The 18,141-nt window shown below is 44.4% G+C and overlaps 1 protein-coding gene across 1 annotated transcript in view; it reads right to left on the bottom strand.

Moving 5' to 3' along the window:
- LOC119178777 (ATP-binding cassette sub-family F member 2) overlaps window positions 1-17,857 on the bottom strand; it is a 63,644-nt gene extending 45,787 nt beyond the window's left edge. The window contains exons 1-5 of the mRNA XM_037430020.2: window positions 17,718-17,857; window positions 16,768-16,957; window positions 13,289-13,504; window positions 11,900-12,088; window positions 1,285-1,425 (exon numbers count right to left, since the gene is read on the bottom strand). Of these exons, the coding sequence (XP_037285917.1) occupies window positions 1,285-1,425; window positions 11,900-12,088; window positions 13,289-13,504; window positions 16,768-16,951 (730 nt within the window). The 5' untranslated portion in view covers window positions 16,952-16,957; window positions 17,718-17,857. The remainder of the gene's footprint in view (window positions 1-1,284; window positions 1,426-11,899; window positions 12,089-13,288; window positions 13,505-16,767; window positions 16,958-17,717) is intronic.
- Window positions 17,858-18,141: the final 284 nt, after the last annotated feature.

The following is an 18,141-nucleotide window of genomic DNA, read 5'->3' as shown; positions in this document are numbered from 1 at the left end:
CATTCGTGAAGTTACGGAGGATTCCGACGACTCTGACACCGACAATGAAGAGCCATCTCCTACACAACCAACGAGCTCAGAGTTGACGCGAGCACTGGTGACACTGTCATCGGTGTACAGCGGCAACGTTGACTTAAATTGAGCCAGACATGATCGCGGGCAAGCGGAACGCCATGCAAAAGAAAATAGAAGACTTCTTTGCGCCCGAGTGCACACCACCTATGAGATAGCGCTGGTCCCGTCGGTTTTTTTTTATAAACAGCTCTTTTCAGAGCCACCTAAACAATGCATTGACTGAATTGCAATGGGAATCTTGTACTCCGGCCGTCACTTTCTCAGTCAGCGAAAAATATCTACAAAAGAAGGTGCGTTTTCACGTGCATTCATTTTTCGGGACTGCCCGATTTTCCAGACGTTTTTGCGGTCCTTCGAGGGTTCGGGAAATCGGACGTCGACTCTATTGCACTGCATTTTTCTTCCCTTTTGAAAAGTAATTCTAATACAGTCGACTCTTGCCAATTCAAACTAAAAGAGACCTCTGAATTTTGTTTGAATTATCCCAAGTTCTCAGATAGACGACTCCAGGTGAGGTAACACCACACATTATGATTAGGCATTGATTTTAACACATTAAACAATTTTACGGTTTTTAAGCCCTAACTGCATGCAGTGAACAGAGAGCAGAGGTGTAAAGTCCACAAGTTTATTGGCAATTTATTGCTGATCACACCTTTTAAAGAAATTGTGAATTGCCAACTGCTTTATTGCTGTAGGTATGTGCCTTCAGCACAAAGCTCTCTGTACCAGTTGAGGAGCATCACAGTTTACTATGCGTGTGCTTCGTTTCAAACATTTGTTTATTTGCAAAAACTCTTTCCTTGAAGGCCTCGGGCATTTATTTTGCATTTTTTATACTGTTAGGACTATATAAGCACACAAATTTTTTAATATTAGTACCGGGAAAGCAGTAGATATTTTCTGGTATGGACCTGCAAAAACTATGAATTGACCAAATGATGGAGTTTGAATTAAGAGGCTTGAAATAGATTGAAAGAATAGAGGGCCAGCAAAAATAATTGAATTTTGTTTAAGTTAGCCGTGAGTATGAATTATTAGAATTTGAGTTATTGCGAGTCTACTGTATGTGGTTTTCTGTCAAGCAAATCAACCAGTTAATAAATATTTCTGCATAATTACAACATTTTACTCTATGTACTACATTAAGTGCAAAAGTATTCGCCAATAAAAGCCACGTCTTCACGTGGCTAACTGCCCTGCACTTACCCGAAAAGTCCTTGCACTTCTTTTGCTGCATGGCAGGTGTGAACCCAAGACCGTGCAAAATGTAGGCCGCCTTCGTCTCGGCCATGTCGGCACAAATGTCGTCGAGACGTTCATAGACGTCGAGCAGCTGCTCTTGGGCATCTGCATGGGTAACCAAGAAAGACCCGGATCAACAAAAGGTGATTATAACCCTTCCGATGATTAAACCATTCTGTTTCTGCAAAAGCAAAGCAAAGTGAAGTTAAGCCAAAACGATAAAGTCTGAAGAGGCTTTGCTACAAGGTGCCATAAGTGACAAATTGACATGCAGCAATGGGTGCTATTACCGTATTTACTCGCATAATCCTTGCTTTTTCTTTTTTGGCGGAAAACTGATGCAAGGTTAGGGTGTGCGAGAACTACGCGGGGAAAACTTTCCACGAAATCGTACAGAGCTGAAAAGAAAAAGAAGTGGCCGCAAATCGGGATGCTCACACCAGCAACTAACAGCAAACTTTGAGGAGTACTACTTAAAACTTACCTAAAAAATAAAACCACAAGTTCAAGGAAAGATTTATTTTAGACACAAAAAGTGCAAACAAATAGTCGAGAATTAGAATACCATACACAAAGCTTGCGGGCGTTGCGGTAGCATTCGTTACTCAACAGGAGCCCTCAAAAGGTAAGAGTAGCATGTTAGTATTGAACTGATGGCTATTGAACAGAATCGTCCACAGTTTCCTTCTGAATAAATAAAGTTTACCATCAATCTCAGTCTTATGCATACGGCAGACCCTACGCGTTTTGGTGGCTTTCAGCTGCTATCTCCAGTAGCGAACACAAAACTCGTCGATTTTGAAGGGCCTACCGGGCGAACACAAAACTCGTCAATTCCGAAGGGCCTACCGGCGGCCCTGTATCCGTTGTTTAGTACATGATCAATTACTTTCAACTTGAAAGCAGCCATGTAGCTTCTGTATCACCTCATAACGTGACAAGATTACCGACAAAACATAGAAAACACGCAACGCGCACTTGCCGCTTCGGCTTGGATCTCCATGCAATGATAGTACGCTTGATGCTTAAGAGATGTTGCCAGATAGCGTGCGCTATTATCATCAACGGCTGGAACAAGCAGACGACATTATTGCGGCAATTTTCGTGGGTGCGATAATTACACGAAGAAAAAAAAAATCGCATTTTTGTTGGGCGATGTGGGGGGTGCAAGAATTATGTGAGTGCGAGGATTACGGGAGTAAGTACGGTAAATGCACCTTAGTAGAAATAAAGCATCGGCAAGACTAAACCTACCCATAAACAAACACATTGGCAACAGCGAAATCTGTGAGTACAAAGATTTCACAACACTTTGTGCGACATATGCATACACAAATAAAAAAAGACTAAAGAAATGCAACAAATGAAAATGAAAGATGACCCTTATAGAATAGCAGATATGAAAATTTACAAGCATCAGTACATGCATTATTAAAAACAAAGGTGACGCACACACACAAGTAAAGAAAGTAAAAAAATATATGCAGTATTGCTCGCATAATCCTTGCACAATTTTTCATGGAAAACCGATGAGAAGGTAGGCGGTGCGAGAACTAAGCGAAGAAAATTTTCTGCGAGAACACACAGAGCAATGAAAAAAACGAAGTGGTTGCAAATTGGGATTTTCTTGCCAGCAACTAACTGTAAGCTTTGAGAAGTGCTAATCAAGACTTACCTTAACAATAAAACCACAGGTTCAACACAAGCCAAGATTTATTTGAGACACAAATTCCGCAAGCAAATAGCAGAGAATTCGAATACTGGACGCAAAGCTTGTGGACGTAGCATTAGTGTTCGTCACTCAACCAGAGTGTGCAGAAGGTTAGCATGCGACATCAACCTTAGGCTGATAGCTATCTAACACGAAATCGTCTGCAGTTGCCTTCTGACGAAATACAGTAGAATCTCGATAACACAAATTCGTAGGGAGCCCGCAAATTGGTCGTATCATCCCAGATTCGTGTGAATTGAAGTTGATTATGAAGATAGACAAGAACTTTATTGGGTGAACTACGACTTGCTGAAAAAGTCCACGATTTCCTTTCAAGCTATTCTGCCTTCGATGACTCTCAAGAAAGCAGTCTGAAAGGAATGAAACCTTACCATGGTTTCCTCACTCACGCTGCTGGCACTCAAGGCACGTTCACACTTGACCAACGAGGGAGCGAAAGCGGCAAAACTCACCGGAAGTTCACTCGCTTCGTCGCTTAAGGGGGCAGACCGGTCTCAGACATTTTTTGTTTATTTCTTCAGTGATCTTGATAAAACTGCGCTGGATTATGCAGTTTTTCCTGCTGATTTCAAATGTTTAATGAGTTTTCCTGTAACTCATCTTGTTCCTGAGATAACTTAAGTTCACCACTATTGTTAAAGGCCACCACAAAAAAAAAGTTTAATTAAAAGTGATATTTAAGATTTGCCAACATGACTATAGATTCTAATGACTATAGATTGAAAGTATGCAAGAGTTTTTTTTTGTTGTTTTTAGGCCTTTCTTGGTTATTTTACAGCAAAATGAACTATCCATTTTCAAAAGCAGTTGTAATTGTGTTTCAATTTTGATTAGTAACTAATTAAAAAAGCATGTGCTATATATTCTGATAACATACTTGCATTTTACACACATACAAGTTTCCACTGCAAAAAGAATTATTGCTGCACCTGCCCTAGCTGCAGAGATATTGAGGCCTCAAAATTGAACAGTCCTTAATTTCCTTTTTTTTGAGAAAAATAGAAAAAAAGACAAAACACACAGCTTTTTTAAAAAGCAACAAACGTGGCGTGCATGTTTTGCGATCCTCATAAAGGTGCTCATAAACTCATAGCAGAGCTTCTAACACAGGTTCTGGCAAATTATAATGAAGCCTCGAAGCCGATTCCCCATATTTTTTTTGCAGGTTCTGCATGTTAACAGCACCAAGAATCTGGACAGTCAGAATGAAAATACAAAAAAAAAATTACCACTTCCTGGTGTGTATGAAAATTTGCACAGAGATAAAAAAATACTTGCAGAAACCAAATATGTCAATTTTAAAAACGAAAAATTTTGTCACTTTTTGGTCCCAAAAACCAGTCTGCCCCCTTAAGTGGCCAGAAAACCGTGCCGTGAAGTAGGCGCAATCAGTCCTGGAGCACAGGAGAAGTGAAGCGAAAATGCCAGAGCGACCGGAAAAGCACATCTGAGCGCATCGAAACTGTACACATTCGTTTTGCACCTTGTACATGCGATCACAGACGCTGCCTTAGCCACTTTGAGAATGCATTTCATTTTGCCAATTTTCTATGCATTAAAATTCGCATCGTGTTCTCGTTACACATGCAAAGCACTGAAAAGAAACAGTTTGCACCTTTAAAGCGCCACGCACCAGGCCCCATACCAAATTTTAGTTAGATCGTGGAAGTTGTTCGGTGTCCGACGAGAAACACTTTGCCACAAAAATGTTTTGAATCAGTTCATTACGAACTGAGAAAACAATTTTTTACAAGCGGCGCAAAACGAGGATGAGACGAATTCATGTGAAAAAATGAAGAAAAAAGAACGCTCGCATTCCCTTATTGTGGCTCGTTATTTATTTAGAGGTTTATTAATCTCTTCAAGCAACAAATAAATAAACTACGCGTGTTGTGTTAAATAATTTTCGCCATGTCATGGGCCACTGTTGGCAACGTCAGAGCACAGTCGTCTACGTATAGGACCCACGTCACTGCATTGTCATGTACGTAGGGCCATTTATATGCGCACGTCATGCTCTCACTCTCTGGCGTGCGCCCACAAAAGGAAGGAGGAGCAGCGTTCATCTTGAAATTTGACCCATTTCCGCGGCGCGTAGCGTTGCAAATATTGGTAGACGTGATCATGAACGCCTCATCTATGCATTGCGCTTGTCAGCTAAAAATTGTCAAACCTGATGAGTGGCCCTTTAAAACATAGTTTGGGGAGATACACCACCACAAACTGCACGAAGCGGACGCACCAGCAGCGGCGGGTTCAGCTGACAGTACAAAAGCAAGACACCCTGGGGCATTCGGACTCGCTGCTGCTGCACCTTCTTCTACTTCCAGTGTTCTCAGCGATCGTAATACAGTCGAATCTCGATAATTCGAACTCGGAGGGGCCCGACAATTTGTTCGAATTAAAGGAAGTTTGAAATAGTGAAAGCTAAGTAAACGGAGGGCTCCCCATGCAGTGGCGCATGTGCATTGACCTAACACACGAGGGGGAAGTTTCAGAAGACTTGCATTTACTGACAAAATGCAGGACATCCGTCATTAATTGAAGTAATCGGTGATGCACGTCTGCACATTCTTGCCTTGCAGCGAGTCAATCAATTTCGCAAACAGCTTGCAAAACATGCCTACTTTGGCTTCAGCATTCTCCTGGCAAGATAAGTTGCACGCTGCCATGTCGAGCGTCAACACTCTTTAACAACGACAACAACGAGGCATCTCCGTTACTACCCTCTGTGCCAAAGCCACAGCGTCGCCAGCACGTGACGAAAAAGGAGGAGTGTCTCCACACGGAGAGAAGCAGATCGGCATTTGCGAGAAAACCAACACTTCACGGCAGCTTTTTTTTTGCTCTCTTTGCGTTTGCGCGTGTCGTTGAAAGAAGGGTTACGTGGCAGGGACGGGAATGGGGAAGCATGGCACCGGCGCGTGAGAGAGAGCCACTCTCCGTGACAGTTTTGTTTTCTTTCCTTCTTTATCTCTGCGGGTGGCGTTGCAAGTCATCATCATCATCAGCCTGACTACGTCCACTGCAGGACAAAGGCCTCTCCCATGCTCCGCCAGTTAACCCAGTCCTGTGCTTGCTGCTGCCAATTTATACCCGCAAACTTCTTAATCTCATCTGCCCACCTAACCTTCTGTCTCCCCCTAACCCGCTTCCCTTCTCTGGGAATCCAGTTAGTTACCCTTAATGACCAGCGGTTATCTCGTCTACGCGCTACATGCCCTGCCCATGTCCATTTCTTCTTCTTGATTTCAGCTATGATATCCTTAACCCCCATTTGTTCCCTAATCCACTCTGCTCTCTTCTTGTCTCTTAAGGTTACACCTACCATTTTTCTTTCCATTGCTCGCTGCGTCGTCCTCAATTTAAGCTGAACCCTCTTTGTAAGTCTCCAAGTTTCTGCTCCGTAGCTAAGTACCGGCAAGATACAGCTGCTATATACCTTCCTCTTGAGGGATAGTGGCAATCTACCTGTCATAATTTGAGAGTGCTTGCCGAATGTGCTCTACCTCTTATTCTTATATTCTTATTCTTCTAGTTACCTTAATCTCGTGGTTCGGCTTTGCGGTTATTACCTGCCCTAAGTAGACATAGTCTTTTACAACTTGAAGTGCACTATTACCTATCTCGAAGCGCTGCTCTTTTCCGAGGTTGTTGTACATTACTTTCGTTTTCTGCAGATTAATTTCAAGACCCACCTTTCTGCTCTTCTAACTCCGTAATCATGAGTTGCAATTCGTCCCCCAAGTTACTCAGCAATGCAATGTCATCGGCAAAGCGCAGGTTACTGAGGTACTCTCCATTAACTCTTATCCCTAACTGTTCCCATTCTAGGCTTCTGAAAACCTCCTGTAAGCACGCAGTAAATAGCATAGGGGAGACTGTGTCCCCCTGCCTTACACCCTTCTTGATTGGTATTCTGTTGCTTTCTTTATGAAGCACTATGGTAGCAGTTGATCCCCTGTAGATTTCTTCCAGAGTGTTTATATATACTTTATCTACGCCCTGACTTCGCAGTGTCTGCATGACGGCTGATATTTCTACTGAATCAAACGCCTTCTCGTAATCTATGAAGGCTATGTATAGTGGTTGGTTATATTCTGAGCATTTCTCTATTACCTGATTGATAGTATGAATGTGGTCAATTGTTGAGTAGCCTGTTCAAAATCCTGCTTGTTCCTTTGGTTGATTGAATTCTAATGTTTTCTTCACTCTGTTAGCAATAACCTTTGTAAATAGTTTGTATACTACAGAGAGCAAGCTGATCGGCCTGTAATTCTTCAAGTCCTTGTCACCTCTTTTCTTGCGTTGCAAATAGAAGGGTCTCAACGTGGCAGGAGTGGAAAAGGGAGAAGCGTGGCACAGGCACGTCACAGATCGGCATTTGAGAGAGAGCAAACATTTAACCGCAGCCTTTTTTTTTTTCCCTTTTCCTTTCCTTTGCACAGCGTTAAGGTGTCGGAGGTGCTGCGGCGGGATTGCGTGGGGTGCTGAGAACATTTTCGGAGCACGATATGTTCGAATTAGGCATCGCAAGTGCTTGCACGTTCGAATCACCGGGCGTTTTCACCAATTGGAATACACATAGCTTTGACGGGACCTCATTGTGTGTTCAAATTAACCGAAGTTCGAAGTAAGCATGTTCGAATTAATGAGACACGACTGTTTAAATCAAGCTCTTGATGAAAGCGTCTCTGTCGAGGCCGGGAGCTTTGTCGTGCTGTGCAGGTAGTTTGCGATTGCACCGATGCGAACCACCGCTGCCACCTTTACTGCCATGTTGAAGGGGTGGCCGGTTGTTCACATCACATGGTTTGAGCCGTGCCGTTGCGTTGGTTGCCTTCGTGAAGTGGAAAGGCGCTAAGCTACCATGTGACGAAAAAATTGGTCTGGGACCGTTTTTTCACGTTTCCATCATGGCATTGTTTTCCGGCCACTGACACGGTGAAGCGAGAAAAATTTTAGTGAACTTTTCTGCATTTACTTGCATGGAGGTGATTGCACGTTTGTATCATCCACAGAGGCTGGAGAAACCATTCATACAACACCGAATCACGGCGCATTTTATATGAATAGTCCATCTAAAGCAACCTTCAAATTCATATCATCCTGAAATTCGTATCAACCGTAATTGTACCATTGAGATTCTGCTTCAAAGTTTACCATTCATTCCAGTCTTAGGCACACAGCAGGCCCAACGCGTCTTGGTGGCTTTTAGCTGCTTGTGCTGCCATTTCCAGTGGCAAACACCAAACTCGTCAACTCCAAAGCGTTTACCAACAGCCCTACTGCCATTGTGTAGGGCATGATCAATCATTTTCAACTTGAAAGAAGCCGTGTAGCTTCCGTATTGCCCCATAGTGTAACCACAGAACCGACACAATGAAAGGCACAAGGAACAGACACAAGAATACATACAGCAATGCACACTTGCCACTTTGGCTTGGCTAAGTTTGGATTGAAGCTCCGTGCATTGATGGTACGCATGACGCTTTAAGGCACCCTGCAACACTTTTTGAGCATGGTAAAAAAACGCTGCCGATCGGTAGTAGAGGCTCCCAACAACACGCGAGCCAAATATTACAGAACAGCACGCGGCCTAGAATTCCCAATTTTATCAAAGTCAGCTAAAAATTGCTTGCTCTTCTCTCGACAAATCACGTGGCCCCACTTAAAACGAACTTTCGCTTAAAACGAACAATATCCGCGCGACCGTGAAAATATACATTGGTTCAATGGCACAAAATTGCACTTACAACGAACGTCCCCAAGCGCCGCTGATCGGTGACAGCAAACGAGTCGGCGGTCTGCCGACTTCCCGAGAAACCAATTTCGACCACCGATAAAGCACCAGCGAGGTGCCTATACATTCTTATTGTTAAATGCCAACCCTGCCTCCGCGGCCCACTAGTTGCCGCTCTCCCCAACCCACAGAGGAAGGCATGCCGCGACTGCTTTTTGTTACGCACCCCTCCATCCTTTGTCCCCATACTATTCTGAGAACCCTGCATCGCCAGACGAGACCCATGTTTTCAAACAGCCACCGATCTTTCGAAGACCGGTCGGCCAACTACCTGCTTTTGATCGCTGGTACTGTCGTTGGCGTCGCTGGCCCTAGAGTGACCAGACCATTTGCCAACATCGTCGGCCACTGACTGTATCCGATAGTCTGCATCTAGTGCACGCACGCACCCTATCCCACCGACTCTGATAATTTGCGATTCGTTTTGTGTTTCGGACTTGTTCTCGCTCACTTCGCACTTGGCTCAGCATGCCTGCCTTACGCATGCGTGTGGAAGCACAAAAGCGGCTGTTGATTTGCACGGAACGAATCGCGAAACTTCGAAATTCGAGAGGCCACGCAAACCCGCTGGCGCAACAAAACGATCTTTTGACTACGGCCGCCGATTCTTCGAACACCGCCGCATGCACCAATCCAAGCGGGCATGCTTTGACTTCTGCGCGCGCAGGCACTCTTTCCAAGTTTTTCTATGCACGAGTTTTGCGGACCTTTCAAGAAAGCTACCCAACCTGCCTCCTTCCAGAGTCTGAGTTTTCAAGGTCGCCCTCCCGCCGCATTCTCCCCTCTCTTTATCGCAATTCCTTGCCCTTTTCTCGCAAGTCTGCTCTTTTCTCTTGATCACAACCCCTTCGCCCGTCTCCCCCACTCCGCGACGCCCGCCACGCTGGCTCGAATTAGTTTCGTTTTCTGACTGGAAACAGGCCCAGAGCTGTTCTACGCGTTCTGGCATATGTGTCGCGTGTGCACGTCTTGCTCGCTCTTGGTGTGCGTGTGTGGTCATGATGGCTGGCGGGAGGACCAGCACGCTTTTTCCTGCCGCTCAACAAAACGTCGAACGTTGATTGATTGATTTGTGGGGTTTAACGTCCCAAAACCACCATTTGATTATGAGAGACGCCGTAGTGGAGGGCTCCGGAAATTTTGACCACCTGGGGTTCTTTAACGTGCACCCAAATCTGAGTACACGGGCCTACAACATTTCCGCCTCCATCGGAAATGCAGCCGCCGCAGCCAACGTCGAACGTGTGACCGCTTGGCTTGAGCGTAATCCGCGCGTTAAGTGCCGCGTTGCGGAGCGCTTGATCATAGCTGTTGACCACCTGGCAGCCAACTTGCCGCTTTGGGCGCCCCGGTATTCAGGTGTGGAGATGGTGAATATTTTGTGGGCGGCGGTGACGGCTACATGCGCGCGAAACTGTTTTTGCGAGGCCGACTTCGTCGACGTCGGGCCCGATGCCAAGCCTGAAGCTTCCGAACTGCGGCGGCGATTTGTGGCAGCGCGTTGTCGACTCCGACCTGGGAGAGCGGGTGGGACATCTCTTGCGATGGCTTAATTATGGCCGATGATGATGCCGACACAGCGGAACCATGCATGGATTGGGGCAATGTGAATGAAGTACGTGGCGAGAGCGATTTGAAGGAATTGGATTGCGACAACAACGAAACTTTGAAGCCAGTGCCTCATGTAGCTTATGCCAAGGGCCTCGGCGAAGGAGAACCCTGACGTTTTAAATGAACTCGAAACCACCCTTATCGCTTCTGCTCTTCGAAACACGTGCATCACGGACTTTTTTGGGCCATAACAATGTTTGTGTCTACCCTCGCAGCTTTTTTTAAAAGCTGTGTTTAATTTACTACGAACTTCGGGATACAGGGAACGGATGACACGTCACGCTCAGGTTCGTTATAAGCAGGCTCTACTGTATGTCCAAAAATCACACGTCAACGACCCATCTATGAGCCATTGGCTGATTTGAACATGGTGCGCTCGCTCGTTACAGAGATCGCCGCGGAGGCTGCTACTTGTCCACGCGAGCATGTGCGATCATACTTAAAAACCGTGCATTTGAAGAAAAAAAAAGTGCTCAAGGTCGCGAAGAGCGCGCGACGTTTTTCTGTGGCCTAGCCATCCCTACCTGCTTAGCTTCTAGAGTTTTCGACGGGACGAGAGAGGAGAGAATGCAATTGCAGCATGCAACAAACCTTTATAACTCCATTCGCACTGGAAGGATTCTTAAAATGTTTGCGTCGTTATTTGTGAGGCAATCAGCTCTTCTAGTTGTCTGTACTCTAATTCCCAGCCAAAGCGTTTCTTCTGTGTGCTTTTTGATTCATTTTTGTTGTCATTTTTGACCAAACTACCATATTAGAACTGTACTGTTTATAATAATTTGTTCAACTTGAATTATACACACTCACAGCGTATTTTTTGCCCCCCCCCCCCCCCTTATGTAATGCCCTCGGGCCTTTAAGGATGCTAATAAATGAAATGAAATGAATTCATTCTATGGTTACTTGAAGAAGTGTTTCAGGGACCCTTTAAGAAATGGCTTAGGCTGTCGTGCGTGATCATCATCAGTGGCTGGAACGAGCAGATGACATTGCCACTGCAATTTACGGGGGAGTGGTAAATAATCATGGGGAAAAATATATATTTTTGTTGGGTGATGCAGGGGGTGCGAGAAATATGCGAGTGCGAGTTACGAGAGTAAATACGGTATTTCCCTTTTCACAAGTACTGCAGGATTAAAATGCACTATTTTGAAGCCAGAAGAGCAGCAATCTATTGGACCACATTTTGTTTGCATCAAATGCTCAGGGGCAAAAATTAAATCCCCATAACTGCAGTCTAGCTGGCTACAGGCTCATGAATTATGACTAGTGTCGCCAGAAAATCAATGTCTCCCTCAAAATTTGTACGATACGGGATCGTATCACCCAAGATCCTGCTATACAACAAAATCGCCGCGAATCACTTCAGAGACGGGCATGTTCGCCAGTTTGCAACGATGTGGGCAAAGCAGAGTGAGAGACGTCGCACGTACCGTCGTCTTCAATGTGTGCCAGTTCTTCAGCGAGCTTCTCGAGACGATTACGCTCGCTGTCCACCTCCAGGACGGCCTGTAGTGCTGTCTTCTCACTGGGCGCAATCTCTCGTGTCAGGTGGTAGATGTCCAACTGCGACTGGATAGGCACCTCCCGGCGACCTAATGCCGACAGCAGCGTCGATTTGCCTGCATTTTTAAAGACCGTTGATGAAGCAGGGGCAACGTAACAAAGTCCGTTGTAAGAATGTTCCCATGTTGCCTGGTGCTCGATGAAGAAAACACAAAGCGAGCAAGCCTCTTACTGCAACAAACTTGCATATTTTTGCAATTTAATGGCCCCAATGTGGAAAAGTCTTAAGTGCAAATCTACTTGAAAAGCACTGGAGACACATTCAATGCCATTTCTGTACAAGTAATTAAAATCACGACTATGCTTATGGACCTTTTCACAAGACGAATGTGACAGCAGCAAACATGGGACAAATTGTGCGATCAAAATTCAGTATGAGGTCCAACAAACACAGCTCTTATCCCGTCGATCAGAAAAGGTAACAATCACTGCTACCAGTGGCCAATTACAGCCATAAATCATAAGACCTGTACACAGTTAGCATTGAGCCGTTGTACTAAAAAGAAAGACACGGAGCAAAAGGGAATCATTACTCTAGTATTTCAGTCATTGCTGTAAGTCTGGTCACTGCAGGGTGCTGAAACTTTGCTCCATGACTGGCCCACATTATTTTTGTTGGGTGTTGTGAAGAGAGTGTTTCAAAGAACACAAAGTGCACAGCGCTTAGCCGTTCAAGCATGACAATCACTTCACATGGCGATTAGGGTCCTTGCACAATAACTAGACACTTGAGGCCTCCGGGCTGATGCGTTGTGGTATGCATATGACAAAAGGAAGGACCTTTGTCACTCACTGTAACTGCATTATTGGGCCGTCTGGTGATCACCTACTGCTTACTGGCAGGCTATTATAAAGCTTTAATTACTGAGGGCTGTACACTGCAAATTACCACAAGCAACTTCTCACACATGGAACACATCTAACTGTACTATGCCACTCAATCAAATAAAAATGTTATGCGAAATAAACCCTGCAAAAGCTCTTTTTGCCTGCTTTATGTTCTTTATAGAGCTTGCTAAACAAGTATTAGCTCCACAATTATATTATAGTCCTAGTATATCAGCCTTTCTGTATGGCCTCAGAAGGCAACATGTAAAGCTGGTAGAAATGGTATTGACGTTGGGTTCGATATTAAGGCAGGCCTTGACAAAATCTCAATGCGCAAAACCATTCACCATCGCTCCACAAGCGCACAGGAGGTCAGCAAATGGGACCAGACACTCAACAAATGCTTGTGATAGTAGAGGGACACACACCGCTGCCGTTGAGGCCGATGAGCCCATACCGCTGGCCACAGTTGAGCTCGAGGCGCGTATCAACCAAGATCTCCACGCCGTGGAAAGTGATGGACAGGTTGTCAATCTTGACATCCCGCGAGCGTGGGTGCACTGCCAACACTCCTGTGCAGGCCCTAGCCGCCGCATTCAACCGCACGTCTTCCTCGAGGCGCCGCACGAGCTCACGCTCCGCCTCTGCGAGATTGTTCACACACACAACACGGGTATTAAATCAGTGTCAGCATTGCTGTCTCAGCGCTGCACCCCGAAAAGGCTGCAGGCAATGCAAATGCTTACAAAAATTATTTATCCGTTATTAATATGGTCGCTAGACATGCTTACTTATTTCTTTTGTTTTTTCCTCTTTTTCTTTAAATGATTTATGAGTGCCTTTTCATTTGAATTCTGTGTGTTGTACATTTTACTTTGCACGTAGGCATACAATTTTATACGCTCTTTATAACTTTGTGGTCACAAATATTTTGTTTATGGCCATTCTCTTTCACCTATTTTAAGGCATCTATATGTAATGCATCCCTTAGTAGCCAAACAGGCAAACAATACAGACGCAGGATAATAATATTACTGCACAATTTCTGTTTGCCGATAAATCTACCTTTAATTAATCTTTATCACAAATATACAAGGCCACTTTTTCAAACAACTGAGTGTTTCCAGAGATTTTTAGGTTATTCAAATGAGAAAACTGTAAAAACTACAATAGGATTAAACTAATCTATTGTGAGGTTTTCAATTGTTTGTCCTAAAATTAATAACTGCTCTTCATACTCCCCACCTGCAAGTGATTGATGGTTTCAACGGAGCCTGCCAACAAGTAGATGAACGCCATGCTCTGTTTTCATCACACAAAATGAAGCTTGCCAGTTTTTTTTTTTTCTTTTTTAGGGCAAAGTAACATGTAATTGAACAATACTATGGGAGAGCTCCCAAATTTGGGCCAAATGATGTTTTGTAACATGCACTCACACTGCACAATACAGAAACTTCCACCATTTCACCTCCACCAAAATGTGACCACCCCAGACAGAAGTGAACTTGCAACCTTTGGGTCAGCAGCCGATCACAGTTGATTCCCCGTGGCAGATGTGTTATGCAGTTCAGTGTCACACGAGCACTACCGACACAAGCTTGACGACATTTAGTACGACCAATGTCCATGAGGCAAACAGAACAAGTGCTCTCAAAAGCACCAATTAGAGACAGAAATATGTCTTCTCAGCCAATAACACCAATGTACATTGTTTGCAAGCTTTCCACGAAGTGTCCAGTATTTTTGTCCCATCGTCAAGTAGCTTGAAAATACTTCACTGAAGTTTATGAACAATCCTTGAAAACAGCACTAATTTAGTTGTTCGAGAGATGATATTGCTTGCACATTTAATTTTATTTTTGCATGTGCTTCAAAGAAATCCCTCAGAAACATAAAAAAGTTGCAGTAGCACTATGGCTGCATGCCACTTAAGATCAGGCATGATTTTTTTTTTTGAAGTTATATTCACAGGCTTTGTATGTCGATGTCACTGTGTTAACAATACCGTAATAACAATAATAATGATCACTGCGGTTAAACATCCCAAAACCATCATATTGTTGATTACGAGACACCGTAGCGATGGGCTCTGGAAATTTCAACAACCTGTGGTTTGTGCACCTAAATCTAATCACACAGGCCTCAAGCCTCTTGACCTCCATCTTGACCGCGGCAGGAATTCGATCCTGTGATCTGCGCGGCAGTAGCCGAGTGCCTTAGCCACCAGACCACCGTGGCGGGTTATAACGATAATACTAAGAAATTAACTGACAACTTATTATTGCAGTAGACTGAAGGAGTAGTATGTGGGCAAATAAATTAAAGAAGGTTTATTGAGGTAGTTAGCAGAAGTACTACCACATTTGGACTGTGGGTGTGTGCGACGCATCACTTGCAACAGCAGCAAAAGTACAACTTTTCCATTTTTCTCAATGCTCAGGGACCATGATATGTTACGCGCAAACAGGAAGTCTGTGATTCAATTGTTTTTATTGAAAACTGTGCTACAACTGATTGTGTAAAAGCATGTTATTTACATGGTAGTTTTCATGTACACATGGCTTAGGAAATGCTAATGAAGTGTGAATTTAATTCATGAAAGGCTTATCATAATATTTTGCCTGAAGGAGATACGAACATTAAAATAACAGAGACATTAAAAGTCAACATACAGGTGATATCGTTTGTCAAGATGAAAGTATTCATTTTGAAAATCTCGCTTCGTATTTTCTTAGACACCTAGCATTAATTCAAATGCACCTCCCCTGGAATCGCATCATGGCAATAGAACTCGAACAGCAGCTGTGTGACAAACACTGGGCGACTTTTGAATCCCTAGTTCACACCAAATTTCCAATGGCCCATGTGCGGTTGCAGGAGATGCAGCCACAGTCATGTTCAGCTTTTGACCACAAAACCCTTGCCTTCAAGCAGTTTCTTAATGGTAGAGGAACTCTGACATACAAAGGGTATCCCAGCTACTTGTTTTTAAGATAACTATGTGATGATACTTGCAGGAGACATTTACAGTATGCCTACACTCATATGTGACACAAAAAACCGTTTTGGATGATGCCCAGTGGTTAGAGATTGGTACAGTAGCATTTCACGGCAAGGCAACATTTAATCTGAAGCCGAATACTTTGTTGGCTTTTGACTAACTGGTAAAATTCGGTCAGCCTGCTTTAGACAAACCTCCGTATTCAGCAACGCTCCTCGACTTGAACTTGGCTGCTACCGCCTTCAATGCCGCTCAACTGTGTTCAAGTCAAGCAGCATTTCTGAATATGGGGGTAAGTGCCAAGAAGTGCGACAACCTTTAACACCCCCTCTGTATATGCACGAAAGATTTTTCCTTAATCCTTTTTTTTGCTTATTAACCACCTCTACACCTAAATAGTTGATGCGACAGTGACAAATTTCTTCAGGGAGCCGAACAAGGAATACTCTATTTCGCAAACAACACCGAAAAGACAAATGGGAAAGGATCCCATTGAACATAGAGTTTGACCTCTAAAGCAGAAAGTTAAACGAAAAATGCATCAAATGAAACTAAACACCTGTGCACAACACTATAATATTAATATCTGGAATTTTATGCCCAAAGACCACCATATGACTATGAGGAGACTTGGTGAGTTATACAAATTTCGACAATGTGGCGTTATTTGGCGTGCACAAATATCACGCAGTACACGGGCCTCTAGCATTCGGCTTTTGCCGAAATGCGACCCCCGAGGCCGTGGTCGAAGCCGCCACCTTAAGGTCGGCAGCCGAGCACCATTATCACTGCACCGCTGCTCCCCCTCCGCACCATAGAGTTGATGGTGTTCGCGACCTGTCACTCAAGACGGGTAGACCTGAGGTCACGTTTCCATTAAAAAGAGAAAACTTTCACGCCACACACCGCTCATGTTGTCGCCGTTCAGCAGACAGTCCCCCTGGCAATCCCCGTTCTCGATGGTTTTGCCGGCGGCGTCGGCATCACCGTTGGCCGCATTTTTGACGCTCTTCTTTTGCTGCTGTTGGTTCCTGCTCTTCACTGCCTCCTTCTTCTTGGCATCGCGCTTCTTTTTGGCGTCGGACGGCATGGCTCTCTGTTGAAAATGCAAAGAAAACAACGACGCTCGTGACGTAGTTGGTTTCGCCGACGCGTACATATTTTATAAGCCTAAACTAGGTTAGCGAGACACCCGATAGCAACTATTCCATCACTTTGCCTTCCCATATTTCAACTTCGGCAGAAGAAGCGTATTTAAACATAGTACGTCAAGAAAATGCCCAAGCGCCCGTGGCTTCCTGCGATCAGCTGTGACGCGCGCGTCCAGGCAATTTTTATCAGCGGCAGTCTCGGCTGTTGTGCGTAGGCTAGCAGACTATTTCTTTCTGCTTTTTTTTTTTTCCGTCATCGGGAACTTCAACAGCGGGCCGCGAAAGAGAACGACCCACTGGCTCGCCACTGTCTACAGGACAATAGGAACATTGCGCGGGATCTCATCAATTATCGACGAAACCTCGACTGACTCAAAGGGATCGGCCAGACCGGCTGATTGCCGAATACTCAATTAAGCGCAGCACCGCAAGATATTCTGCCGCGGACAGCAAACACGAAGTCCAGGCGCTGAATTCGCCAGATCAACGCGCTGTTTCTGTAAAGAATACGCCGTAATTTATGCTCAGCCCGCGAAAACAGTAAAATAAAAGTAAAAATAAGGGCGTCTGACGTATGACAAAGGACTTCCCCTACTAGGCCACCCATTCATTCCGCTGGCAAGGCGCTTCGGCTACTTGCGGTGAAAGTAGGCGCTTTACGTACGCTGTGAAGGTTTCATAGGCAAACTTTGGACATCCGCTTACCTTTGGTTTCTTCAAATTACGAGGCTCTGGTTGCTTGTTTCTTTAAACGCGCTAAATAGGCACGACCAGGTTACATCCGAATCTGAATTCCAGAGACAGACCGAAGAGCAGAGAGCGGCGTGGTGCAAAAAATAGCGCCGCAGCAAGTAAGTGCAAACATAAAAAATATACAACACCAATATAAAAATAAACTAAATAATATTTATGTTGCACGATTTTGGAATAGTTATGCCAAATATTTATTTAGTCGTTTTTTTATAAGTGGATTGACGTCATGGAAAACTTAAAAGCGTGACGACTGTAGGTTTGAAGCAAAAGAGCAGCCATGTTGCTTCAAGAGGCAAAGTGGCAAAGTTGCTTCAAACAACTCCTCCTCCTCAAACTAGCCACTCTACTTAAACATTTCTCACTTTCGTTTTTATTG

Source organism: Rhipicephalus microplus, unplaced genomic scaffold (assembly GCF_043290135.1).
Source record: "Rhipicephalus microplus isolate Deutch F79 unplaced genomic scaffold, USDA_Rmic scaffold_18, whole genome shotgun sequence".
NCBI classification, from domain to species: Eukaryota; Metazoa; Arthropoda; class Arachnida; order Ixodida; family Ixodidae; genus Rhipicephalus; species Rhipicephalus microplus.
This window is presented reverse-complemented; position numbering and strand designations above follow the sequence as displayed.